General features: G+C 48.3%; 2 protein-coding genes across 5 annotated transcripts in view; one reads left to right on the forward strand and one right to left on the reverse strand.

The window, feature by feature from the left end:
- Positions 1 to 343: 343 nt before the first annotated feature.
- Positions 344 to 11825, reverse strand: LOC118777744 (annexin A4-like). 3 transcript variants are annotated; one of them, XM_036528880.1, is made up of 13 exons: positions 11618 to 11820; positions 9599 to 9646; positions 8609 to 8696; positions 6904 to 6998; positions 4592 to 4705; positions 4271 to 4361; positions 3749 to 3828; positions 3379 to 3435; positions 2999 to 3092; positions 2176 to 2271; positions 1471 to 1529; positions 1089 to 1211; positions 344 to 546 (listed from the first exon to the last, which is right to left on the reverse strand). In XM_036528880.1, the coding sequence occupies exons 2-13, from the start codon at positions 9605 to 9607 to the stop codon at positions 490 to 492; spliced, it is 963 nt and encodes a 320-aa protein (XP_036384773.1). In that variant the 5' UTR covers positions 9608 to 9646; positions 11618 to 11820; the 3' UTR covers positions 344 to 489. The 3 variants fall into 3 exon arrangements, with proteins under 3 accessions (XP_036384773.1, XP_036384774.1, XP_036384775.1); XM_036528881.1 differs by lacking the exon at positions 11618 to 11820 and adding an exon at positions 11530 to 11587; XM_036528882.1 differs by lacking the exons at positions 344 to 546; positions 1089 to 1211 and having other exon boundaries at positions 1220 to 1529; positions 11618 to 11825.
- Positions 11826 to 15607: 3782 nt separating this feature from the next.
- LOC118777443 (AP2-associated protein kinase 1-like) overlaps positions 15608 to 27070 on the forward strand; it is a 30804-nt gene continuing 19341 nt past the window's right edge. For both annotated transcript variants that reach the window (XM_036528338.1, XM_036528339.1), the window contains exons 1-10: positions 15608 to 17159; positions 22147 to 22265; positions 23556 to 23664; positions 24006 to 24148; positions 24669 to 24790; positions 24935 to 25016; positions 25391 to 25523; positions 26259 to 26362; positions 26511 to 26596; positions 26897 to 27054. In XM_036528338.1, the coding sequence (XP_036384231.1) occupies positions 17000 to 17159; positions 22147 to 22265; positions 23556 to 23664; positions 24006 to 24148; positions 24669 to 24790; positions 24935 to 25016; positions 25391 to 25523; positions 26259 to 26362; positions 26511 to 26596; positions 26897 to 27054 (1216 nt within the window). In that variant the 5' untranslated portion in view covers positions 15608 to 16999. The remainder of the gene's footprint in view (positions 17160 to 22146; positions 22266 to 23555; positions 23665 to 24005; positions 24149 to 24668; positions 24791 to 24934; positions 25017 to 25390; positions 25524 to 26258; positions 26363 to 26510; positions 26597 to 26896; positions 27055 to 27070) is intronic.

Genomic DNA, 27070 nt, shown 5'->3' on the forward strand with positions numbered 1-27070 from the left:
TTGTGGTGTCTGCAATGTTTCCGTGTGTACAGTGCATTTGAGGTGCATGCAATGTCAGCAGGCCATGTGTGGCTTTTTCACCACCCTTCTTCTGAACACAACCTTTTCCTAACGTTTTTCCAACCACGTGGTCACTGAGAAACACCAAAAATTCAGCCATCGGTGCTCCTGGCATTTACTCATGCATGTCGCTGAAAGGAATAATAATAATAACAATAAAAGATATGAACAAATAATTAGACTAAATGAAAGGAAGCAGTTGTGATGTTCCCTTCAGTGCTGAAGCTGTCCCACAGGAGGCAGTAAAGAGACATATTAGGGAATAAAAGTTCTGTTTTTCCTCTCAAGTTTAATCAGTAAAAGTGAAAAAGCACCATTAATCCACATCTTCATATAAATGCAGAGCACAGACAGTAGCAGGAAGGGGCGGGGCAGCTCGGAGAGCGGGAAAGCCGGCGCGTGCTGATGATGTCACAGCTCCTCGGTCCTCTACTCCCCACCACACAGCTCCAGAAGGATTTTGCGGTAGTCTCCCGAGGTGTCGCCCTGGCAACGCAAGACCACAACTTCCTGTCACTTCCATATCAGTCAGGGACAGCATTTCAGCACAAAATACTTACTGCATGCTTAATATCAGAGAGGCACTGTATGACTGTGAACACTTGAATACCAATGGATAAAATGATTTTCACTTACAGAAAATCTAATGTCTGTTTTGCCACTAAACTGACATGAAATTGCAATCAGGTATAAACTGTCAGGTGGAACTATGGTGTTGTGGTTAGCCAGCAAAAACCAGACCCAGAACCAGATTAACTATGTACCAGGTTGTTGTTACAGACTGTGCAACCCCCCCATATATCATATGTGACACACTTTATTGCATGTCTCTGTAGTGGGCGTGGCCCTTTCCAGAGCTGCCTCTGGAGTGGCAAGTGAAGCTGCAGGGGGTGTGGTCAGTGATGCTGTGGGGGGGGGGGGGGGGGGGTGGCGGCCAATGATGCTTTAGGGGGAGTGACCAGTGATGCTGCAGGGGGTGGGGCCAGTGATGCTGCAGGGGGAGGGGCCAATGCTGGGCAGTGCCTCACCTTGATGAAGGAGTAGAGTGTCTTGCTGTACATCCTGAGGAAATCTGCTTTGATGTCCAGCATGTCGATCTCAGCGCGAGACACCATGATTCTGATCAGCATGCTGTCGGTGGTGCCCAGGCCCTGTGGCAGGAGGACAGGATACTGTGAGCTCGCTGTGAGCGCACACACACAAGCACGCACTAACACACACAGCCTCGCACAGTACAGGTGCAGAAAACACACACGTCACACTTTCTGTCCACCAGAGGGTGCTATTTAGTTTTAATACACAGCTAAATATTATGCAGTAGATTTGGTGTCTGTTGTGGAGTTTAGTAAGGGAAGAGTCAGGCTGATGAGGCACGCCAGCTCAGACGGCAGCAGGAACGGTGGCTCTCACCTTCATGGATTTATACAACCGCTCTGCGAAGAAGGCAGTTTTGCTCTTCATGCACCTCACTGCGGAGCAACATTACAGCTCTGTCATTACACATAACAGCTTCACTGCGTTACAGCTCCACTGCGTTACAGCTCCACTGCGTTACAGCTCTACTGCGTTACAGCTTCACTGCGTTACAGCTCTACTGCGTTACAGCTCCACTGCGTTACAGCTCCACTGTTACACATTACAGTGTATCTGTATGCATTACATGCATTACATCTTTACTATCACATACGCACTGTACATTACAGCTCATGGTGCATGACAGTTTCACTGTTACACACATTACAGCTAACCTGTCACAGGTGTTACTGCCCGGCTGTTGCTAACCTTGCAACTCAACTGTAACAGGCGTTAATACTGGGCTGTCACTAAAGTGGAGCACCTTACAGCACACATTACATTACTGGCATTTAGCAGATGTTCTTAAGCAGGGCGACTTACATCAATTACAGTTTTTTACAAAGTTATCCATTTATACAACTGGATATTTACTGAGGCAATTTTGGGTTAAGTACCTTGCCCAAGGGTACAACAGCAGTGCCCCAGTAGGGAATCCAACTTTTCAGTTCGAGTCCTGCTCCCTACTACTATGCTACATGGCTACCCTAGCATGATCAGTTTTGTGTTAAAATAGGAAGTTGTGGAAGGATTTAAACTGACCTATGGCCAGGAAGATGTCCTCCAGACAGCCTGACATTTCCCTCTTTATGCTGTCCTCAATGTCCCGGCCTGCAATCTTCTGGTACTCCTGGAACACTGGAAAGAGAGGGAGGGATGGAGAGAGGGAGGGGGCAGGAGTAAACGAGAGAGAGGGAGAGAAAGGGGGGAGGAGGGAGGGAGAGGAAGGACATGGCATTTCTGACAAACTCTTTCCACATTTTTTTTTCTCCAGAGACGCCAGACATTTAGATGCTGTGTCTGGCCACCAGGGGTCAGTATACAGCTCTTAGATGGTGCAACGATAATACAGATGTCCCGCTGTGTGTTCAGTTCAGACACCTGCAGTGCAGCTGGAGAAACATGGACTGAGGGTGCGGGGGTGTGGTCAGGGGCAGGGGGCGGAGTGGGGGCCTGAGCGTGGTTTTGGTTCGGGTGGAGGGGGCGGGGTGCGGGGGTGTGGTCAGGGGCAGGGGGCGGAGTGGGGACCTGAGCGTGGTTTTGGTTCGGGTGGAGGGGGCGGGGTGTGGGGGTGTGGTCAGGGGCAGGGGCGGGGTGTGGGTGTGTGGGGGTGTGGTCGGCGGCAGGGGCGGGGTGTGGGTGTGTGGTCAGCGGCAGGGGCGGGGTGTGGGTGTGTGGGGGTGTGGTCGGCGGCAGGGGGCGGAGTGTGGGTGTGCGGGGGTGTGGTCTGGGGCGGGGTGTGGGTGTGTGGGGGTGTGGTCAGCGGCAGGGGCGGGGTGTGGGTGTGTGGGGGTGTGGTCAGCGGCAGGGGCGGGGTGTGGGTGTGTGGGTGTGCGGGGGTGTGGTCGGCGGCAGGGGGCGGTACCTCGGAGCAGGTGGGCTCTGTTCCTCACGCACAGGATGGTCAGGAACTTCACTTCGTCTGTGCCCCAGCGGGCCTCTCCAGCCTCATACAGGTCCTGCCGAGAGAGGCCGACACGTCACACCCTGTCCCCAGGTGACCCTACTGCTGCCACACCCTCTCACCAGGTGACCCTACTGCTGCCACACCCTCTCACCAGGTGACCCTACTGCTGCCACACCCTCTCACCAGGTAGGCCTACTGCTGCCACACCCTGTCCCCAAGTAGGCCTACTACTGCTACATCCTGTCCCCAAGTAGGCCTACTACTGCTACATCCTGTTCCCAGGTAAGGATCATCCCCAGGTAACAGCCATCCCGCTGTAGGCTGCTCCGCATCCTCACCTTGGCGTCCTGTGCCACCAGGGCCTCGTCCACATGACTGCTCTCGTCACGCCCCGCCTGTCAATCACAGCACAGACACGGCCGCCATGTTGGGTAAGAGCTTAAACGGAACACAAGGAGGAAAGCCTTGGCGCATTTCAGTGTGAATCCTCTGCAGTTAAATTCATATGCAGCACGGCATCGTGGGTAACTTTTCCTCTCATTCAAACTGACAAGGCCATGAAATAGCATGTGTAATGTGTTAAAGCAGGTAAAGGCCTGGTTTAGAAAAAATACAACTTGCTATGTGCCCAGGTGTGTAGTGTCTCCAGGTGTACTGTGAAGGGAAACCGCAATGCCTCATGGGAGTAATGAGTGCCATTGTTCTCACCGTCAGCAGAGAAACCAGGACCCTCTGGAACATTCCGGAAGTGTCACCGCAGATATCGTCCTCCAGGTTTCTTTCATGCTCTGCAGTACAAATGAAGTCTTTGGTAAAAACCATAGTAAAAATAAATGCATTGTGGGTAAGAGCCCTGTCATAGACTGGGGTCCTAGTGAGAGCACAGTTTTGCAAAACCCCCCATTTCCAGGCCCTGAGGCTAAATCCACACACGCTGCTGGAGTGGTTTACCAAACCTCTGGTCCTGCTAAGGAAGCAGCATCTGTGGTTCCTTTCACATGCACGTCTCCATACACTGAATAATTCATGCATTCTTTGCATTTGTATAATGCCTTTAATCAGACGGCCACTGACATGCAGCTATACCTGGGTGAAGCACAGCACCTGAACGTGCACCTGTCATTAGGATAGGGAGGGACCTGAGTCGCCCTGGGACACTGATGCCTGTGTAAGGTGCCCCGGTGGTTACCTTTGACAGCAGGTAAACACACAGAGATGGAGCCTTCCTACCTTTGTTATAGAAGGCAGTGAGGGCCTTGATCTCAGCGTTGGTCCTGGAGGCCAGGATGTCAATGAGACAGGCCTCATCTGTCCCTGCGCCCTGAGAGAGAGAGAGAGAGAGAGAGAAGCAAAGAGATGAACAAACTTCATGAGGACTTCCTGTCATGAGACAGATCCTCCCCCCAACACTAACCCCCCCCCCCCCCCCCTTCTCTCTGAAAAGCAGTTCTAGAAGTCCAGATTGTGGCCCCAGCCTGGATAAATTATACTGTACAGTCTAAAATTAATACAGAAAAAGAGGTTTAAAGCCATCTTCCAGTGACCTCTGACCTTTATGGCATATCTCAGCTCATGGGCGTCGTACACAGGGGCCGGCATCAGCAGGCCGAGCACCACCTTCTCAAAGTTACCCGTCAGCTCTGACTTCAGATCGTCAGCCAGCTCCTGGCAGACAGACAGACAGAGAGGTGAGCACCCCATTCGCCTGGCTCACATACATCAGGTGACTGTGTACGAGGAAAAGGTGGAGACTCCATGTGGATGGGAGAAGATAAAGAGAGAAAACAAACCACTTCCTTAGTGTTTCAGGTACTTTATGGAGGGCTACAGAGATAGGGAGAGATAGGGCTGATTTTCCATTGTGGATGTGTGGAAACTGAGGGCGGGGGGGGGCTATAGGGTGTGTGTGTTTGTGTGTGGAACCCATACTCCTATATGAGCAGCAGTGCTGGCATCACAGAAAACACAGGCGTGGCCTGAAATCCTTCAGCAGGGTAAATCTGTTACACTGCAGTGACTTCCAGTTTCTAATGCTACCAAAGTTTCTATTCTGTGCTAAAACCATGGTCAGAACATTGGGACTTGCTGTGGAATTACTGAAGAGGAATGGCTATTTAAAGTTAAGCAAATAATTGCTTCCTAGTTTTCCAAGTTTGTGGAACTGGCAGAGAGGTGTAGCCAATCACAAATGTTGTGTTTAGAGGGGAGGGGTGGGGTGATGCATTTTTAACCACACTGCAGGACACGGGAGCTCAGATCAGGCCTTGGAGCTGAGCTCTGTGAAGCCTGTCTGTGTCCTGGCGGAGTCCTGAATGAGTCACAATGGAAGCCACGCCCACGGGTGAGTCAGAGTTTCTGATAGGTCAGCAGGGCTCTGTTCTGTCCCCACAGGCCCCCCTACACACTCCCAAGCAAAGACTGGGATAACAAGATGTTAATCTCCACTGCTTTTCAATAATAAGAAAAAAAACTCTCCACCAGAAACTCAGGGAGGATTATGGTTTAAAATAACTGATCATTCAGGCAAATATAAATGATCAAGCTTCGAAGCCACAGTCTTTAAGGTATGCATACCATAATACTTAACTGTGCGTGGGACCTCTTTGTGAAACAAAGTGAATCACAGAAAATAATTATTGACCTTTTCACTCTAGAACAGCTGGACACTTCTTATCTTGTAGTTACGGTGAAACAGCTTGTAAACCAGATAAAATGTTTAGTTGGCATACTGATCACATAAAACATTGTGAAGATTTCACAGTTTTTATACCTCCCACTTCCCACCACACACACAAACACACACACATGCATGCGCACACACATGCACGTGCACACACACACACACACACACACACACACACAAGCTCAAATCTGGTGAAAGGGGTATTTATATGATCATTGCAGCAATACAAACATTTTACCATCAGATTTAATGATTCACCTGCCATATGAACACACCAGGCCAGATCGAGCAGCACTGATAAAGAGACAGATGTCTGTCAGCCAGGTCTGTCTGTATGTACGTTAGACATAATGATTAACCCAGCACACACACACACACACACACACACACACACACACAGCCTTTCCTAGAAATTTCTGAGTCCCAGTGTTCTCTAATGATTCTCTAATTATCTCACTGGCTGAAATGCTTCAGCAAATAACAGCACACCCTCTCTTTATCTCAAAACCAAGCTGGCCTCCAGAAAGCCCTATCTGTCTCTTTATCAGTGCTGCTCGATCTGGCCTGGTTTGCTTCACAGAAGAGGAAGCCCCAAACCCACATTCGAATATGAGGCTTCACCGACCCTGAACTGGGTGAAACTGTTGTGTATCGGTGACTGAGCACTGATTTGAACCCACCATAGTTCTTTGCTTTGGAGAGGGTCAAGATTTTTGATTGGTTCGCAAAGTCAGTGATAGACAGCACATGGTAGCCCCTCCCATCACGTGTTTCCTGAAGCCTCACCGTGCCATCGCTACCTTAATGCCTGCAGATTTTAATGCATTTTCAAATGCATTTAATGTGTTTTGTTTCTATGGAGACAGAAATGGTCAGAGGTACAGGTGAGTCGTGAGGTGAACACCGAACACCACTGAAATGCAGTTGCCTCTGCCTGTCTTACGGCTCCTCCACAATTTTAAATATTTCAAACAGGACGCATGTTTGGTTTGCTAATGTACCCTGTGTATCCAGATACACTCCCACAGCCCCTGTGGAAATGGTACACATTTAAAGGGACAGCTAAGAGCTGACATAAAGTGCAATAATCAGAGAAAGAAAAGCCACTGGTCACAGAGTCAGAGGTAAAGGCTGTCAGCTGGCAGTGTGCTGGACAGCCCCTTGCCGCAGGGGTCCTCACCTTCCCCACAGTCTGCTTGTACGTCTCCTTGATGCGCTGCCTCTGGGCAATGGTGCGGTGTGCCAGGACCTCGATGATGGCAGCCTCATTAGTGCCTGAGAAAAAAGTAATGCGTTATTGCCATGTGAGCTGCGCATTGCTGATCTGTTTCCTGTAGCACTGTGCCTGTTATTCCCTGATTTCCTGTGCTTCACATGTTGCTGTTTCCTGTAGCAGTCTGTCTGTTTCTGCTGGTTTCTTGTAGCTCTAGGCGGCCCTTACTCCTCTGTTTCCTGTAGCAGTCTGTCTGTTACTGCTGGTTTCTTGTAGCTCTAGGCGTCCCTTACTCCTCTGTTTCCTGTAGCAGTCTGTCTGTTACTGCTGGTTTCTTGTAGCTCTAGGCGTCCCTTACTCCTCTGTTTCCTGTTCCACGCTGCTTCAGCTGCCAGCTTTTCTTGTAGCATTTTGTAATATTTCATGGACTCCTGTGGACTCCTCCGCCTTAATTACTGTTTTGAGTTCCCTCAAACCTGCACCCTTCTGGATTACTTCAGTTCTCTAACCACTGCTCCGCATTGCTGCCATAGAGGAAGCCTGCTTCGGCTTTCCCTGCAGGGGTGGATCAAAGCAGTGACAGTGAGACTGCAAGCCCCCGACTCCACCCCCCCCCCCCCCCCCCCCCGTGTCACAATGGCTCACAGCCCCGCCCACCTCAGTGTCACAATGGCTCCTCAGCTCCGCCCATCCACGTGTCACAGAGTCCCTACAGTGTCAGGCTTGCAGTCGGCCTTAAATACACTGCTAACTGGAGTCAGGCGGCATTCATCACTATTCATTCCAAACCTGCTGCCAAGCCCCACTTAACAGAGCGAAGTTGTTTCTGTGCCGCGTTTCTGTCTTTATTAGTGGCACCTGGTACCACACTCACTCAGGAATGTACTGTGCTATTCATTGTCTGAGACCATATGACGACCTCTCCGCTTTCGCCTCATATTATGTTAAAGAGCACCGGTTTACACCGCTGTTTAATGAAATGTACAGCGTTACAGCCATGTAAGTATGACTGCCTGACCAGTCACAAGGACATTTTTACAGACTGAAGATGTTGTGGAAAGTGCTGACTGCACAAACTGGCGAGAGAAAGTGGATAATTTCAGGTCACTGAGAAATGAGGTCATGCAGATGGAAACTGTGATGCAGGATGCTAAGAGCCGTTTGGGCCAAACACACAGCACTGAACTGGCAGTGCATCCCGGTGAGGGCTCTGCTCAGGTCAGGGGTCAGCATTTGGGCCACAGGCTCTGGGATGAACTGGAGGTCGTCTGCCTGGACCACAGACCTTGTTTGCTCAGCATCCTTAGAAGCGATCCTTCTTTAACCTGTCTGTAACTGGTTTGATTCTGCTAGTGCTGTAGCCTGCTGTGGGACTACACTGTTACAGGGGTCATTATTTGCTGTTGTGCATACAGCTGTCCAGTATTACCTCTGTCTGTCATATGGGGCAGTGTGACTCATAGAGATTTCTCCTAACACGTCTGGACTTTCAGGAAGTGATGGTGACTCACTGATATTTTCTGTCATCACGAGATACAGACAGACACAGCGATGCCAGTCATTAATGCTGTCATTCAGTATAGGGTACAGACACTTACAGGAAGTGATGTCACTGACTGAGGCTCTCTGACACTACAGGACGTAGGCACTTACAGGAAGTGATGTCACTCACCGGCTCCTTTCATGGCGTTCCTCAGTTTCTGCGCGTCCTCCTCTGGGTTGAACCCAGCGGCTTCGGTCACCGTTCCACGGTTGCCCAACTGTGTGTACAAACACACACACAACAATGCACATTCACATGAACCAAACCCTGCAAACGTATACACACACACACACCCTACCAACACTCCATGTCCAGTTAACCCAGCTGAAGACACACACAATCCCACATCCCTATAAACCTTCACACACATACAGGGCACATGCTCACCTTTAGTAAATCCAGCTGCGCACACCAGTGGCAGCTGGTGAGCTGGAAACAGGGGAGGCTGAAACATTACCTTTAAATCTACCACTGGCGCACACACACACACACACACACACACACACGTGCGCGCACATGCACAAACACACACAGAGACACAGCACACTGTTAGTTCCCACAGATGGGTGAGGGAGGCCTTCTGAAGGACATTACAGAGACTGGAGGTTCTGCTGCACAGTCTGAACATCAACATGGCTGGAGTGTCTCATTTCAGCCACCATCAGCGTATCATTACAGCACATCACGTGGAAAGCAGTCTGTGTGTATGTACTTCTATGTATCTGTGTATGTGTATGTACCTCTGTGTCTGAGTGTGTGTGTGTGTGTGTGTCTGTATGGAGCGGGGTGGGGCTGGAGCCGGGGTGGATTGGTTGTAGAGCAGTGTAGGAGGAGTTCCTATTGTCTGAGCTTGCATTAGGAGGAGCAGGTCTCTGTGAGCAGGGCCTACAGGACATGCTAATGCTAATGCCACACAGGGAAACGTGATACAGCTTTAGCGTGTTTATCGTTAGCAGTAATCAGGTCCTGCCATCTCTCATGCAAAGCTGCAGGCCGATGCAGCGGAGACTCGGTCCCTGCTCCAGCCGTGCACACCTCACACCAATCTGAGCATGCAAATAGTGAAGCAAAGACCTCACATGTATCACACCTGTCCACAAGCACGCATGCACGACTTACCGCTGCCATGGCAACAAAAGAGTGTTTTAGGCTTGAGATGGGGTGCAGCTGAAAGAGAACACAACATTCAGCCAGGGATGCCTACAGTTTTTACGAAGGCTGTACTGTCACTCTGACTCAGTTACGGAGCATATGAGTGGCAAGTCTTAAATTTGCATGGTTTATAAATATGTAAATAACATAGGTTACACTTTGACATCGTTATTTTGTTATGTACAACCTCTGTCCATGATTAGAAAGAAAAACTGGAAATTATTTCTTTTTTACATTTACATTTATTCATTTGGCAGATTTATTTTGCCAAAATTTTACCCTGACAGCTTCCCAGCTTTGTCTGTAGATTGCTTTGTCCACAAAGCAGTAACTGAAAGGATTTCCCTGCATATCACATCGCATTAATCAAAGATGTGGTCGCGTTGCTGGCAGGTTGCTGGCAGGTGGAGCTCGCGAGCTCGCCGGTAATTACAGCAGGCACGGCCTGTCGGCATTTTGTCTTGCCCCTTCGGATCATCTTACCTGGACACAATTAGCTCCCGCTACCTCAGATCCAATTAACAAGAAATGCCGGCATCAGCCTCCGGACAGCGGCTTTTCTCATTTCCAAAAACAGGCCACCATACGAAGTAAATTGCTCAAGGGGGTGAGAGGAGGCAGTGGACAAGGTGCCACGTAATTAAGCTTATGGCTCGTATAAATCACCTGCAGTCTCGCGAGATGGATGTCGGGTTACATGGAACTCGGTGGAACACTGGAAATTGGTTAATTGGGTCAATGTGTTGTTTTTTGTTGGTGACACTTGAGGTGAATGTCGCGTTCGCCATATGTTCACTTGCATGTCCCGAGGACATACTACTCTACATCATCTCTACTCTATTTCCGGATTTCCACTGAAAATACCAAAAAGCAGCCATACTCCGTTATAGTTATTATCATCAGAGATGCCTCTTACCCACGTAGTAATTTCTTGCAAGCGACGGACCCATCACTGATTCATTGAGACCGAGAGCGTTAAATTATCAACGCGTAATTAATTACATTTTGTCATTTTATAAAAGGGTATTCAGACGAGGACTATTTTTTATTCTTATTTTTCCTGTTTTAGGAGTTGAATTTTTTTTTTTTTTTTTTGAATGAAGCACATACAGGCCTAGCTAAATACTCTGTTTTGAGATCGTAAATCACTTCGGTTTTCAGGAGCACTTCGTTCCTGAAGTAGGAACACTTTCAATGACAGAGGATAATCCCATTGTCTCCACGTAATTATTAGGCAACCGTATACTCGTCAGCGAGATGGACCCTGTTATTAGGATGTCATCTGACACCACGGGGGAGGAGAGAGACTCCAGATGTGATGAAACATTGTTTTAAGCCGCTTCCCGAAGTTGCTCTGCTGTACAGAGGTCGCGTTTTACTGTACTCCCTTTTGACCACCTAATTTACTCGAGAGTTGTGGTTAAGAAAGGGTATTCGGCACGTTAGTTGCAAAATCACATAGATACTCACAAAGCAACAGGCCCAGTGTACTGAGTTAACACCGATTCCACGTTCACATGCTACGCCCATGGCGAGGGATCGTTCGTCCGTAGAGCGGTAAACAGAAACGAAAGCAGCGGTGCTTTGGAGAATGCAGACTCTCGCATAACGTTCGAAGCATGTTACTATAAAAACGAAGTACTTTGGGCTATGTTAAGAGATTCTTCTACGAGCAGCAACAGGAATATCGCCAAAAGGTTTAGTAAACTTTTTAGTCACTGCAGAATCGCTCACAGAGCGACCATCCAATTATTACAGACCTAATTTGAAAACATTTAACTTTCAAAACGGCATTCACTCCTCTTTACCATACAGTATGACCTCATCTGTTTGATTCACTAAGAATAACATATATCTCGCCTTTCATAATTCAAGTGTAAAAATGCACTTGTGCTTACGTTGGCAGGTTTTTTCGGGTCACCCGTGGGTCGAGCTATGTCAAAGCGTCAGAAAGTAGAGAGAACACTGGTATGAATGATCACTCACCTGACAGCTCTCCTGGTTTAGACTGCCTCGTTGCGCCTGAGAGCAGGAAGATGGGTGGGTAAGTGCGCTCGGTGCCTGGGTTTTTATGAGTAATACGGTGGGTGTGGGCGGCGGGGCTTCTCAAATTTCAGTTCCTCCCAGAAAAAGCACTGTGGGTTGCTGAAAATTGCCGATGCCTAGCGACTCTGTCTTGTGAATCAAACTTGTGCAGCGCTGGAAAAAAGAAGTAGGCCTAACTCAATATACAACGTCGATTATTTTCCTTAAAGGAACTAACTACGTGCACTTTCTCACCACGTTTCTCACATGTTAACTATTTCGTAACAGAATCGCTCTCAAACGAGCTTTATGCATGTTCTTCAATTTAGGCTGCCTTCGCATCGGACCTGGAAAATTCACACTAACTTAAGTTCATTTGCAGAAGAATTCAAATTCGTGCGTTCAGTCCAATGATGCGGTGATGAATTCTTGGTTTTACGCTGGTTGAGCGCAATTCATACGACGGGTAGCTGAATCAGATGGTCAAACAGGCCTATAGGTAACCTATAACCGTGAATACGTGCTGTGCTCTCAGGACAGGATTCGCAAGCTCATCGTATCGCCAAATTGCAACTATGTGAAAAATACTTAACACCTCAGCTATTTGCAGTTTCGTAAAGGTTTTGCTACGTGATGAAAAATATATACATGCTGGACGCAATTACCATCATTGCCAAACACCAGTCATTTATTTTAATATTTCTTCACTTTGTTGGCTATTCGATAGAATATCGGTAGGTTCTTAAAAAATGTGTGTTACACTATCTGTGTTTTTGAAAAGAGACATTGCATTCACGGGTAATATGAATTGTATGGACAGAATATTTCAGGAGAGAGGTCAAGGATAGGAGCATTTCCACATGTTTTGAATCGACACGCAAGAATCGTCAGTTGAAGTCGCTGTAACGTGCATAACTCCCGTAGTAATATCAATTAACATAGTAAGCAGGTCCACTTACAGAAGCATGCAAGGGGGGCATGCATTTACATACAGTTTCCACATAGGCAAATACGATGTGCAGTGAAAATAGTGTTCATGTGAAAGGAGGAGTACAAGGAGGAGTTTTATTGTTACAAAGATTGGGGGAAATCGTGCCAACGTGGGTGGCATCCGATGTAAACCACAACGAATAATTTCTCCTCGAGGCCTGATTTGGATAAGAAATCTCCGAAATACCAATTATATTTATAGCCCAATTAAACTTTTATGAGATGATATTATTACAAAGGTTATCAGGGCGCTCTCGATTTCACTGGACGGAGCTGCATATTGAGTCACGGATTGATGCTAATCGGAAATCTTCCAGCACAAAGACGGGCTCCACCTCACTACAATGACACCGTGGTTCCAGGCTCAGGACCCCGAGGTCGGAGGCACTTCCAGTGAGATTAATATTTCATGCATAGCCTAACCACGGTACCATGAACTATGGCGTTCATTACAGTGATGGACAAACCAGTCCATTTCAGACGGACGCCATCGCCATCGCCACCACCCAACACCTCCACGCGCACACGAGCGCAAAACAGCATTGCATCAGTCTAAATGTTGCACAGGCCTGCATTGTTTCAGCTTGATTATACTGTAACATTAATAGCTGGTGGCTACAGTGGGGCACGATACTGAAGCGCTGACTACACTAGCAATTTATTACTGGTAATAATACCTGTTACACTTGTGCCAAAATGAAAATGCAACCACAACGAAAAATGCGGACAACTCCGTGCCACTGTCTATGCAGCCGTGGAAGCACACGAGCGCCCTTTTGTGGAATGTTTGAGGAAAACATAACATGATACGTCATAGTGAAATTTGAAATGTCCCTTCGAAATGCAGTTTCTTTTCATTTCTGTTCCTGTCGATCGTTGATATAATCGGAGGGTAAAAACGTTACCTAGGATTAATCTTTGAGAAAATAAATCCAAGGAAGGTGTTATGGTTGGACGTATCAAGTATTTAGAATACCACTAACTTTTTTTCAAATTACTGTCACGTTCCAAACTGCTGTCACTTGCTTCAGAGAGCACACGTTGGTGTCTTTAACCCTAATTAGTGCGCTATACTAGTATGATGATGTAATACAGCCCGCTGCATATACTGGAAATTATGCACCGGCGCATTTTTCAAATCAGCTCGTGCACGAGGCAGAGGGACTTAAACCCCCAAAGGCTGCATGTTGTACAACATACGCTTTGGACAAATTTGAATTTCCTCATGTATCGGAGGGTCACAAAAAAATGCACAGGTTCTATTTGCATTTTCTGGATATGATTTAGAGGCAGAGGATGATGACATCTCAAGGTCAGAACACCTGAGAGAATACCATTCGCAGGAGTAATGCTCATCCTGCAAAATCAGAAGGCTGCTTCAGTGAAACACATCGAAATATGTTTTGGTTTTGGGTTTAACAGTGAACAAAGAATTACAGTGTGCATAAAATAGTTACAGCTACAGTGTGCATAAAATAGTTTGCACTGAATTACATTTACATTGAGTCATTTAGAAGACACTGTTATCCAGAATGACTTGCAAAAGTGCATACAAGGGGGTCAGGCTAAGAGTGGAGCCAATACTAAATCAAATGTCACAATCCAATAATAGATGTCATTACACAACATGTAATATTGTGTTAAATACCATAGCAGGTGCAAGAAGTACATCTTGACTAACTACAGTAAAAATAAATCTCGTAACAGGAAGATAAAAGTTTAACCCATGACTTGATGTCCATTGTGTCATCAACATGAAGGGTGACCCCGGCATGGTCCAGCATGGCTATTATGTGTATGGATTGCTCCGCTCACACTCACTTACACACACACCTTTTTCTCTGTGTTATCTGTACACTGTCTCCCAACTCCAGAGTCTTACAGCAAGAGTTTCACTGAGCGTGGTGGTCCAGGAACCGGGCATACAACCAGAAAGTTGTGGGTTCTAGTCAGTGTCCACTGTTGCTGTAAGCCTCAGTAAATATCCATCTGTATGAACAGAGAATTTTTTGTACACTGTAAGATGCCCTGGAGAGCAGTCTCTGCGGCAGAAATCGCTCAAACGCGAGCGCAATGCCGCTACACTCGCATTCAGCCAACGGCCATTTTCCACATTTTTGTCCCATAGTACAACAAGAAAGCAGAGACTGAATGGAGGATAGGCGCATTTCCCTGACATCAGCTAAGTAAGCGATTCATAGGCCTGGCAAGTCGTCAAGGTGTAGCGGCGAGACGATCGGACTCTGGGCACCCCTACCTAGGCAAAACGATGCCAATATTTTATACCGCCGGGATCCTGTTCAACCTTTGCTCGAAACGGATTGAGTCTATCGGTATCCAGTGTGTTAACCTTTTGAGGGGGCAAAGCTTTAACCCATAGGCCTATTTGAAATTACTATCGTCAAAGTCCCGATGTCACAAATGTCACATTGCAGGACATTCCCAGCTGACGGTGCAAAAATTGATTTATTTTGATTTATTGTTGTTACCATTCTTAATAGCAATAACTAGCCTATAATACCAACACATAACTGGGCAGCAGTGTAGCATAGTGGTTAAGGTTCAATCCCCGCTGGGACACTGCTGCTGTACCTTTGGGCAAGGTACTTAACCCACAGTTGCCTCAGTAAATATCCAGCTGTATAAATGGATAACATTGTAAAGAACTGTAACCTATGTAAGTCGCTTTGGATAAAAGCGTCTGCCAAATGAATAAATGCAAATGCATAACCGCAGAATGCATGGGTTTTATAGGGTTAATTCTCGCCTAAGTTTAGTCCTCAGTGTCACTGTGATTACTGGGCCCATTTGACCTACATATTTTACATTAATGAAATAAGTCAGATGAAGTACCTGGCTCAACAGCATTAGCCTACGACAGCGTCTTTCTCGGAACGTCAACCCCGCAACGTTTCGGTACCCAAATCACGCAGCTCAACTGATGTGCCACAGTGGCACGGCATTGAGCAGACTACATCACTGTTAGTTGTTCAGATTCCTCTTTACATTTATTTATTTTCGGTGCTTAGATGCGTCTAACCCTGCACTACGATCAGAGGATATGCCGCCGAATTTAATATAACGTGACGGTTTTGGACATCCTTGAGAATTCGGACGCAAAGGCGAGCAAGGGAAATCTGGCTGGGATGTACACCGGCAGCACCCCAAGTCGCCTCCCAGTTTCCCGTTTCGCATTTCCTGCTTGCGGGAACGCACCACTGGGACTGACACATCTGTGTTTTTATAAGGAGCTCAAACCATTCATTGAAAAGCCGTTAACAAGCCAACAAGCCACCTATATTATGCGAGTGGGGGAAACACTCGGTGCAATAAGAAAATAAACTAGCGGAGAAAATCAACGCAACAGAAGGCAAGAGGAATAATACGGATCCATAAAAACGGATAATGTTATCAGGCTGACTGTATTTCTACTGGCTGGCCACCTAACTGAAATGTCACTGAATTGCGCGAGGTAGCTTGCTAGCTGTTCAGCTTTCTTAGATAGCTTTGACGGTGATGCTTCCAGTGGGGAAATGAATCTGTCCACGCTGGAACTGCGGCTGTCAGGCAGGTCCTTAGCTAGCCAGCTAGCTGCTTAGCTAGATGGTTACCGTGCTGCATCGGATTTGCGCACGCAGGTCGCCCGGTGACCCGGTTAGCTAGCTAGCTACCTAAGTCAGCGGCTGCCAGTGTCTTCCAGCGGACACGGTTAAAGCAAATGAGTGTGTGTTTTTTACGCGAAGATGACGAAAGAAAAACCCGCAATCGCATAGTTAGCTCGCTGCTCACCTAAATATAATGCTGTCAAGCATGCTCGCCAACTATTGTATCGTAGTGTGCAATGCTGTATTTGTATATCTTGTTAGTCTAGCTTGCTAGCTTCGAATTAATAAGATTGCAGACTAGCTAGCTGTCATTGCTGGTTAGTCTCTCGGAGGTATGATTTATCTTGGATTCCTTCAGCTACAGTGATGGAAATACAAATAGCTAGCTAGCTAACACAGTTGGCTAGCTAGCTAACTTGCAATGTAGTTTAGAATAAGCTGGGTACCTAATGCAAGAGCATTTTTATGAACCGTTAACCGGGCATTCGTTGCACACGAACGTGAAAGCATTTATCTAGCCAGATTGCTAACAGCTAAGGCTGACAAGTTACCAATCTTTAAGGCTGGCTAAAGTCGGGCAGCTTGTTTATTCTTGTATCTAGCTAGTCTACCTTTCCTAATAGGGCCGCTTTCAGTGACATGTGAGGCTCGCATCAGTGGAACAAGCCAATTCCCTGCAGTTATTGTTTGATCTTTTTTATTGATCATTGTTTAAGTTGTTTTTTTTTAATCGATATTTTCGAAAACAATGAAGAAGTTTTTCGATTCTCGCCGCGAGCTGGTCAGTTCTGGCCCGGGTTCGGGAGGCGGTGGGAGCAGCGGGTCCGGTTCTGCTGGAGGCAGCTTCATTGGGAAAATGTTCACTATTGGACGGTACCAGGTGACCGTGGATGAAACGCTGGCAGAAGGTGAGATGCACGGCGAGCCCGCTTGCAGTAATTGATGTTTGTGTGTTTACGTTGTTGTGGGAACGTATGCGTGATCTTCCCTGGCCAGCTAGCTTTGCACAGTATATAGGCCTTGGGACTTCAGTGTGCCGTCTAGAATTTGCATAGACAGCTGTCCAGCTACACTCGGTCAATGTTATCGCCGACAGTTTTGAATTTAAGTGCTAGATACCGTATGTAAATTGGCAGATAAACGCTTAAGGCTTATGGTTACGTGTGCCTAAAATCAAGATTATGTTACTGTTTTATTACTTTAAATTACGGCTGTTTTCATTTTTACCCATAGTAGCGTAGGTAGATTATCGAATGTGTGAAGAGGCAATCAAATAAACACTCGTTTTATGCTTTAGATAACCCTTAGTGAAGAAACAGCGACAGACCAACGATGTGCAGTCCTGCCTAAACGAATCTTAGGACTGGATCGAGAAACTTTTTTTACTTCTCACTTGTGTCAAGAATTTTAAAGTAGTTAAAGCAATAATCTCTCCCTGGCCAGTCAGCTGTCCAGACCACTGATAAGAAATATATATCAGCGACCCTGACAGGCATTTTATGGCGCTTGAATTCGCATTTGTGCAATGCCACCTACAGAATCTGGTATGGGGGAATGACGTCATCACCGATCCTTAAGATGCACATCAAAGTATCGCGCTGTATGGACGCGCCGGTTGCCAGACTCGCGGCCTTGTTATTGGCAATGCCCGAAAGACGCACTGTCTGTCTGTCCGTCCGAGCCCCCATTTTCAGCCCATCCAAAAACCAACACATTCATCCTCAGATCTCAGACACCAGCCCATTCAGCGGGGTCCAGCATCTAATGAGCCTCGGTGATCTCTCTCCAGCACTCCCACTTTAACCAGTGGTTTTGGTCTGAACAGCCTCGGTCCTTTTGAAGCTCAGCCTTGTTAGACTGCAGAGAGAAAGTAGCCTGCTGCCTCTACCCTCCGCCGCCTGGTCAGTGTGCTCAGTTCTGTCTGAGCATGAAAAAGAGTCATGCCCAGGAAACGGGGGGGGGGGGCAGGTTGACTTAGGGTTGCCTTGGACACAAGTGATACACTAACAGAGTAGGGCAGCAGGATACCATTGTGGTAAGGAGCAGGGCTCCTAACCAAAAAGTTTGCTGGTTCATTTCCCCACACTGGGGCACTGCTGCTGTACCCCTGGGCAAGGTATTTAACCCACAGTTGCCTCAGTGAATAGCCAGCTGTGTAAGTGGATAACCTGTAAAAACTGTAACCTCTGTAAGTCACTCTGGATAAGGCTGTCTGCTTAATGCCAGTAACGTAATGTGATGTAAAAGAGAAGAATGTGGCAGCAGGTGTCTGGATGTTTTCTGCAGGTGACAGGCATCCAATCAGGGCCTGAGCTCCAGCAGCCTCTTGTGTGGTGTTTTTTTTTTTTTTGTAGTTGTCTTTGTAAAGTTCTCCCAGTTTTTCTGAGAAGTGCCACTCAGCACTGTTCATCCAGATTGCACCACTCAGAGCTCCCATTCATGCCTGTCCCTCTGTGAGATGCCAGCCGAGATTTCATAGAATCTCAAGCTGGAGTCAATTTGCCATCCCTGCTCCCGTCGAAGAGCGGCTCCTTTCGGCTGTCAGTCATCTGGTGGTGAAAAGGCCACCTGTTCCGGTCGCCACCGTGCCTCAGCGGCGGGACATTGGGAACGTCATGGAGAAAGTGATCGTGAGAGAGGGAGACAGTGGCGTGTGATGTCACTTCCTGTGTGATGCAGGAAACAGCAGGCTGGGACCTCAGTGCTGCTCAGAGGGTCTCGGTACCAGCTGTCAGGGAAGCACGTTTGCAGTGCCGGGAGGCTGGGGCTTATCTCCTGACTGCTGCAGCGCTGGTGATGCAGCAGCTTAATTTGGAAACAGCAAATCCGTCTGTGAGAAATCCCCTCCCATGCAGTGCTGATTAAATGGGCCAAGGTACTACTGTGGGTGTTTCGTAATTTATTAAAATGAACACAAGCAGAGAGAGAGAGAGAGAGAGGGAGAGAGAGGTGTGCACAGAAACACATGGAAAGACACAGAGATGGAGAGATTTAGTGTGGAAAGAAAGAGGTGTCTTTATTTCACAGTGCTTTTACCTCTTCTTGTTGCATGAACAGTCAGCAGACTCCTTAATTTTCCCTCCCAGCGGGGCTGTCAAACTCCAATTGGATGGATTGCCTCTGTCCTGCCAGTTGATTGGCTGCAGCACTATCTGGCCATCACAGCTCCACAGTATTTTATCAACTTGCACAGCAATAGTGTGAATAGACGGCCATCTTGCCCGCCTCTTCTTTCCTGACTTTTCCTAGCCACACCCTCACACCCATGCTGTCACCAGGGTGTTGGCCAACACCCTGGTAACGCAGTGGTGACATTTTGTGCCTACAGGGGTGTTTTTGCTCAGAAGGTATGGCTCATGGAATAGCAGTTAGCAGGTAAGGAACCACACCCTTAGCCAGCAGGTTAGCGGTTCAAATTCCAGGAGTGACGCTGCTGTTGTCCGCTGATCAGGGTCAGCGTGGATAGCGGGGTCTGCTAAGCACACAGGTTGTGTAATGCCGTGTTTCCCAACCCTGCTCCTGGAGGCACACTGTCCTGCATATCTTCTATGTATCCTTCCTGCTTGACTAAATCAGGTGTGCTCAGCTAATCAAAAGTGCCACTGATGAGTTCAGTCAGGTAGGTAGAGCAGGGATAGATAGAAGATATGCAGGACGGTGTGCCTTCAAGAGCAGGGTTGGGAAACGCTGGTGTAATGTAATGTTCAGTGTTCAGTTTGCTCAGGGACAGTATGGTGTTTGTTTATCCGTATGAGCTTTGGCCAGAAACCTGTTGTTACCTCTGTTCGTGCTGTGGCGTCGTGCTGTGCTGTCCCTCCTGCGTTGCTGTGATTAATCTGCTCTCACTCTCTCCTGTGCTGATGAAATAACTCACAGCTGGATACACACAGCAGTATTTATGCTGATGCTGGTTTAATGTTTGCTTCCATGTGCAGTTTCCCACTGATTAGAGATTCAGTCAAAGTACAAAACTCTCCACCAATGAGACAAACTGTAGACTTGCAGCAAGAAGCAGCACTGGTCTGCTGTTTTCAGAAAGGTGCCCTCTGGTGTTTGTGATAACGCATCCCCGCAATTTGACTTGCGCTTGTATTTTTGGAGGACATGCGCAGAGCATTACAAGTTGCTTCTCTCTCTCCCTCTCCTGTATTCACCTTCGAAGCAGCTCTGAGCTCTGAACCCTGAGCTTTGAACTCTGAACTTTGAACTGTGAACAGGTCACTGACGACGCAGCTCTGTCACAGGGGATTGTGATTGGCTGTTCTGTCCTCAGCAGAGGACGTACAGTATCTCTCTGTACTAAACGCTGTGTGTTTGCTGAGCAGCAGTCCCTGTGTGGCTGGATTGCATGTCCTGCACGGCTGGATTTTCACTGAAGCGGGGCAGGTTTGAGTACTGTGCTCAAGGCTACAGCGGCAGTGCCCTGTCTGGGATGTGAACCCGTGATCCCATTTTGGGGCCCTTCTGTAGGGCGGCTTGAGAGATCTGAGGGTGTTGAGGTTCTTCGTCAACAAAGCGTTTCATACGTTTAGTGTAATATAAGGAGAGCCATTGTGGTGACAGAATGCACCATACACTGCACTCAAACAAGCAGAGTGTGTGTATTGGTGTGGCTTGTGTATGTGCAGGTGTGTTGGAGCAGGTGTATGTATGAATGAATGCGGTGTGAAGCTGTCAGTCTTGCAGGGTGACCTCCTGTCCTCTAGGGCGGCGCTGATAGCATGTGCTGCTCTTGGTTTTCTGGCGCAGTGTTAGAGAATAGTGGAGTCACACAGAGGCTGGCACACTGAGGGACACGGAGGAGGAGGGGCCGTGGTCTGTGAGGGCAGGAGAGGTGCATGCTGGGAAGGCAGGCGTCAGCATGCCTGTGTGTAATTCAGAGCATTGGTGTGACAGGACAGGCTGCTTTCCTCTGCTGGGCTGTGGGCTTATAGGGAGGGAGCTCAGGAGGGCAGGAGAGAGCGAGGGAGGGGAGGAGGGAGAGAGGGAGGTGGGAGGGAGAGAGCAACGGAGGGGGAGAGAGTTTGGGAAGTGCGGGGATGTTAATTCAGACGCCCCTGAGCTGAGGCTGTGTGTGTGTGTGTGTGTGTGTGTGTGTACATTGCTGTGTAAGTATATATGTGTGTGTGTGTGTGTGTGGGTGTACATTGCTGTGTAAGTATATGTGTGTGTGTGTATGTGTGCGCGTGCCTGTGTCTCTGTATGTGTGCAGGTGTTGGGGGCGCTGTGATCAGCTGCAGGCAGATTACTGAAATATCATCCTGCCCCAATTTCACAGGCTGAGAGCCCCACTGCAGCGGCTCTGCGGGACTGCTGTCCATTCAGAGAGTTACTGCACTGTCCACACTGCACAAACACACACACACACTCATATACACACACACATACACTCACGCTCATATACACACACACACACACACACACACACACACACTCATATACACACACACACTCATATACACACACACATACACTCACGCTCATATACACACACACACACTCATATACACACACACACACACACACACACTCATATACACACACACACACTCATATACACACACACATACACTCACGCTCATATACATATACATACGTACACACACACACTCATACACACACACACACTGCACAAACACACACACACACTCATACACACACACACACACACACACACACTCATACACACACACACACTCATATACACACACACACACTCATATACACACACACATACACTCACGCTCATATACATATACATACGTACACACACACACTCATACACACACACACACTGCACAAACATACACACACACTCATACACACACACACACACACTCATATACACACACACATGTGTTGTGCCTGAGTGTGATGTCACGTCCTGTCTCCCAGGCGGTTTTGCCATTGTGTTCCTGGTGCGGACTCACCAGGGCGTGCGCTGCGCTCTGAAGAGGATGTACGTCAACAACGAGCACGACCTGCAGGTGTGCAAGCGCGAGATCAGTATCATGGTGAGTGGCAGCGTTCAGACCACGACCGCGTTCACACTGACAGCACTCTGACCGTAACCTCGTTTACACTGATATGCTTGGACTGAGACCACTCCGTGACTGCGTCCAGACTGACAGCGCTCTGATAGTAACTGCTTTTAGACTGACAGCGCTCTCACCGTGACCTCTTTCAGACTGACAGCGCTCTGACTGCAACCCTGTTCAGACTGACCGTGCTCTGACCGTGTGACCATGTTCAGACTGACCGTGCTCTGACCGTGACCGCAGCTCTGGTTCAGAGTGGCTGTGGAGTTTGCAGTGTATCTGGAGAGGCAGCCTGAAATAGTGACCATGCCAGATAATAAAACAAGTGCAGTCAAATTCCTACAATACGCATGAGATGGATATTGTAATGTCAAAATTTGACAGAATGTGTCTTGCCTTGAGAATATATCTAACAGATCTGCCGTTACTCCTCTGCAGTGCTATGACAGTAAAGTGCTTACAGTTAGTCCCAATCCATGGTTCTTATTGGTTAGTTTGTGTTCCAATTGTAGTTCCAGCTGACAGTACTCACCAATATACTAAGCGTCGATGGAATTTTCATTTTCTTCTTTTTAATATTGCAGATTGACAGACGTATGTATTATAACTGATCCATTCCACGTTACTAAGAGCTAAGTTAAGTTACCAAAGATGGAACTTTTTACCATCTTGTTCGAGAAATAAGTTCTTGTGGAAAAGCCAGCAACTAAACTCAACTGTCTGACATTAACAGTCTATAAAATAAATAAATGTGTCTGAAAGGCCCTCTTGGCACAAATTTCATTGGCCGTTTCATGTAATCAATGCAGCTTGTTAATTCCAGTCTTTCTTCTTACTTTATGCAGCTTAGAGGTCTGCCAATTATGGATCCTTTACAAAGAGCAGTGGCTGCCAGTATAAAAGTGATACAGCACTCACACCTGTGGTACATCACGAATACTGGCATGTCCAGGGGTTTGATATCTGAACAAAGGAAAGAAAAAGAAAAGTTAACTTGTTCAGTCATGTTATATTTTTATTTTCTTACCAGCATGGTCAGCATTTCCTGGGAAAATAATTTCATCATGTGAAGTTGATTTTCACAAAATATGTCATTATCATAAGCGGAATGTATTGTGTGTGTGTTTGTGTGTGTGTGGTGTATGGTGTGTGTGTGTGCGTGTGTGTGTGTGTGTATGGTGTGTATGGTGTGTGTGTGTGTGTGTGTGTGTGTATTGTGTGCGAGTATGTGTGTGTATGTGTGTGTGTGTGTGGGTGTTCCTGCAGAGGGACCTGGCGGGACACAGGAACATCGTGGGCTTCCTGGACTCCAGTGTCACGCGGGTCGGAGGGGGGGACGTGTGGGAGGTGCTCATCCTCATGGACTTCTGTCGGGGTGAGTCCGTCTGTCTGTCTGTCCAGGTGCTCTAAGGGATTTGAGAGTGTGCTTGTGGGGGTGATTGTGGTGGTGTTGAGAGGGTGACTGCAGTGGTGTTGAGAGGGTGTTTGTGGGTGTGTTTGTGGGTGTGTAGGGGGGGTGTTTGTGGGCATGTAGAGTCCGTGTACGTGGTTGTGTTGAGAGGCTGTTTGTGGGCATGTAGAGGGGGTGTTTGTGGGTGTGTAGAGGGGATCTTTGTGGGCGTGTAGAGGGGTGTTTGTGGGTGTGTAGAGGGGGTTGTAGAGGGGGTGTTTGTGGGTGTGTAGAGGGTGTGTTGAGAGCGTGTCGATCTCCGGCAGGGGGGCAGGTGGTGAACCTGATGAACCAGCGTCTGCAGAGCGGTTTCACAGAGACCGAGGTTCTCAGCATCTTCTGTGACACCTGTGAGGCCGTGGCACAGCTGCACCAGCGCAAAACTCCCATCATCCACCGGGACCTCAAGGTGCCCCTCCCCCCCCCGGAGCCAGGAAGCACTGTGTCCCTCACTCACTCACTGTCTCATTCACTCTGCTACTTACTCGCACACTGATACACTGTCTCACTCACATACTCTCTCACTCACTGTCTCACTCTGTCATTCACTGTCTTTCATTCACTCACATGTGTGTTCTTAGATTCAGCATTCACTCACATGTGTGTTCTTAGATTCAGCATTCACTCACATGTGTGTTCTTAGATTCAGCATTCACTCAGAACTCTTCCTATCTCTAACTTTGCCCCTAGCTCTCATGCACTCACTCACTTTCATTGCACTTTCTCTTTCACTCACTCTGTCATTCCCTTTCCCTCTCTCCCTCTCCCTCCCTCTCCCTCTTTCCCTCTCTCCCTCCCCCTCTCTCCCCCTCTCTCCCCCTCTCTCCCCCTCTCCCCCTCTCTCCCCCTCTCTCCCCCTCTCTCCCCCTCTCCCCCTCTCTCCCCCTCTCTCTCCCCCTCTCCCTCTCTCCCTCTGTCTCTCTCCGTAGGTGGAGAACATTCTGTTGCATGATAAGGGTCATTATGTGCTGTGTGACTTTGGCAGCGCCACCAACAAGTTCCAGAACCCTCAGACGGAGGGGGTGACCGCCGTGGAGGACGAGATCAAGAAGTGAGTCCAGCTATCTGTCTGTCTGCCTGTCCATCTGTCCGTCCCTGGCGCCCTGCCTCATTACAAGCCTCAGATAATATCAGAGCGTTTGGCTGCTGCTGATTAAAGGTGTGCCCTCTCTCACCTGTCCCGCTCCTCTCTCAGGTACACCACGCTGTCCTACCGCGCCCCGGAGATGGTCAACCTCTACAGCGGCACGGTCATCACCACCAAGGCAGACATCTGGGTGAGTGGGCGGCCGAGACCATGACCATTGCTGTTTTGGGTGGTTTTGAATTTAGTGTGTGTGTGTGTCTCTGCTCTAGACCCTCTCTAAACTGTGTTTAATTAATGTGTGTGTATGTGTGTGTCCGCGCGCATATATGTATGTGTGCACGTGTGTGTGTGTTCTTACAAACTGGCTACCTGACCCACTCCTAACACTGTGTGTGTATGCACTTGTATATGCATGTGTGCGGAAGTGTGTAAATATTCCTCTGTCTCTGTAGTGATCTGGAAAAGGCACTGCTTTTTATCCTCATTGAATGTTTTTACTGTATTTCAACCCATGCTTGCTTAAAGAGGGTGTTTAAATATTTTGTGTGTGTGTGTCTCCTGCAGGCGCTCGGCTGCCTCCTGTACAAGCTGTGCTTCTTCACCCTGCCCTTTGGAGAGAGCCAGGTCGCCATCTGTGACGGAAACTTCACCATCCCAGACAACTCCCGCTACTCCCAGGACATGCACTGCCTCATCCGTGAGTCAGTCAGTCTGTCTCTCAGTCAGTCAGCGAGTCAGTCAGTCTCTCTGCCTCTCAGCCAGCCAGTCAGTCTCTCTGCCTCTCTGCCAGCCAGTCAGTCTCTCTGCCTCTCAGTCAGCCAGTCAGTCCCACTGTCCTCCACTCTGTGTATGTTAGCCTCTCAGTTTGTTCCACTGTCTGTGTTTAGTGCTGTTTCTCTCTCTGCTGACTTGGTTTCTGTCTGTTTGTCCATCTGACTGTGTGTCTCTATTTGCTCTTCTGATTATTTTTCTTATTCAGTGTCTTTCTCTGTCCCTGTCTGCATGGCTCTTCATATTTATCCCAAAGTTTCTGTCTAATACTGGCTGTCTGTCTGCCTGACTCACTGTCCGTCTGTCCCCAGCCATCTGTCTGTCTCTATGGCTCTAATGTTCATTCTGGTTATGTTGTTATCTGTCTGTCTGCTTCTCTCTGTCTGCGTGGCTGAGAGTGTGCTCCCTCTCTCCTTCTCCTCCTGTGAATCTCTGTTTTTCTCTTGTTCTAACCGTCTCCTCCTGTCTGTGTGATGATATAAAAATATCACCCCTGCTTCCAGTGTAGTCTGTGTGCCTCTGTTGAAGACGTTGTGTTCCTCCCAGTTTTACACTCTCTCTCCCTCTCCTCCCTTTCCCATTCTTTATCTTTATCTTCCTCCCTTCATCCTTCCCTCCCCCTCCCTCTCTCGCCCTTTCTCTCTACGGCTCTGTTTTTCAGGGTACATGCTCGAGCCAGACCCCAGTAAGAGACCGGACATCTACCAGGTGTCCCACTTCGCCTTCAGATTGGCCGGTCGAGACTGCCCTGTGAAGAACACGCAGGTCCGTCGCCGTCCGAGCTGGGTGTGGCCACACGGTGGGGGGGTGTCAATGAGAGGTCACTGCCGGGGGGTGTGGGAGGGGCCTGCGTAGTTAGGGTGTGTGGATAGAGTGCTCACCCTCCCACTTCCTCTTCTTCCTCATTACCCAGAATTCCCCCATTCCAGGCAAACTCCCTGAGCCAATCAGAGCCAGCGAAGCTGCGGCAAAGAAGAGCCAGGGCCAGCATAAAGCCAGGTGAGTCTGTCTCTCTCTGTCTTCTCCCTCTTTCCCACCCCCTCCCTTCTTCCCTCCCACCCCCCTTCTCTCTCTGTCTCTCTCTCTCTCTCTCCCCCCCCATTCCCCACCCTCTCTCTTTTTCCCTGCCCCGCCATCCCTGCCTCCCTCTTTCTCTCATCCTCTCTTTCCCTCCTTCTCTCCCATGTCGTGACCGTGTCCAGTGTGGGATATTGTACTCCTCTACAGTCCTGTGTCTGTTGGAAGACACAGTTTTTATTTTGTGGCGGCTGCCACTCATTGGGTTTCCCTCTCCTCCAGACTGACTGATCCCATCCCCACCACCGAAACCTCCATCACGCCCCGCCAGCGCCCCAAGGCCGCCCACGCCCAGCCCAGCGCCGGCATCCTGCCCATCCAGCCTGCCCTCACGCCCCGAAAACGAGCCAACGCCCCCGCCGGTGCTGCCACGCCCATCGGTACGGACCCAGGGGT

The sequence above is a fragment of the Megalops cyprinoides genome, chromosome 5, assembly GCF_013368585.1.
Source record: "Megalops cyprinoides isolate fMegCyp1 chromosome 5, fMegCyp1.pri, whole genome shotgun sequence".
Taxonomy (NCBI): Eukaryota; Metazoa; Chordata; class Actinopteri; order Elopiformes; family Megalopidae; genus Megalops; species Megalops cyprinoides.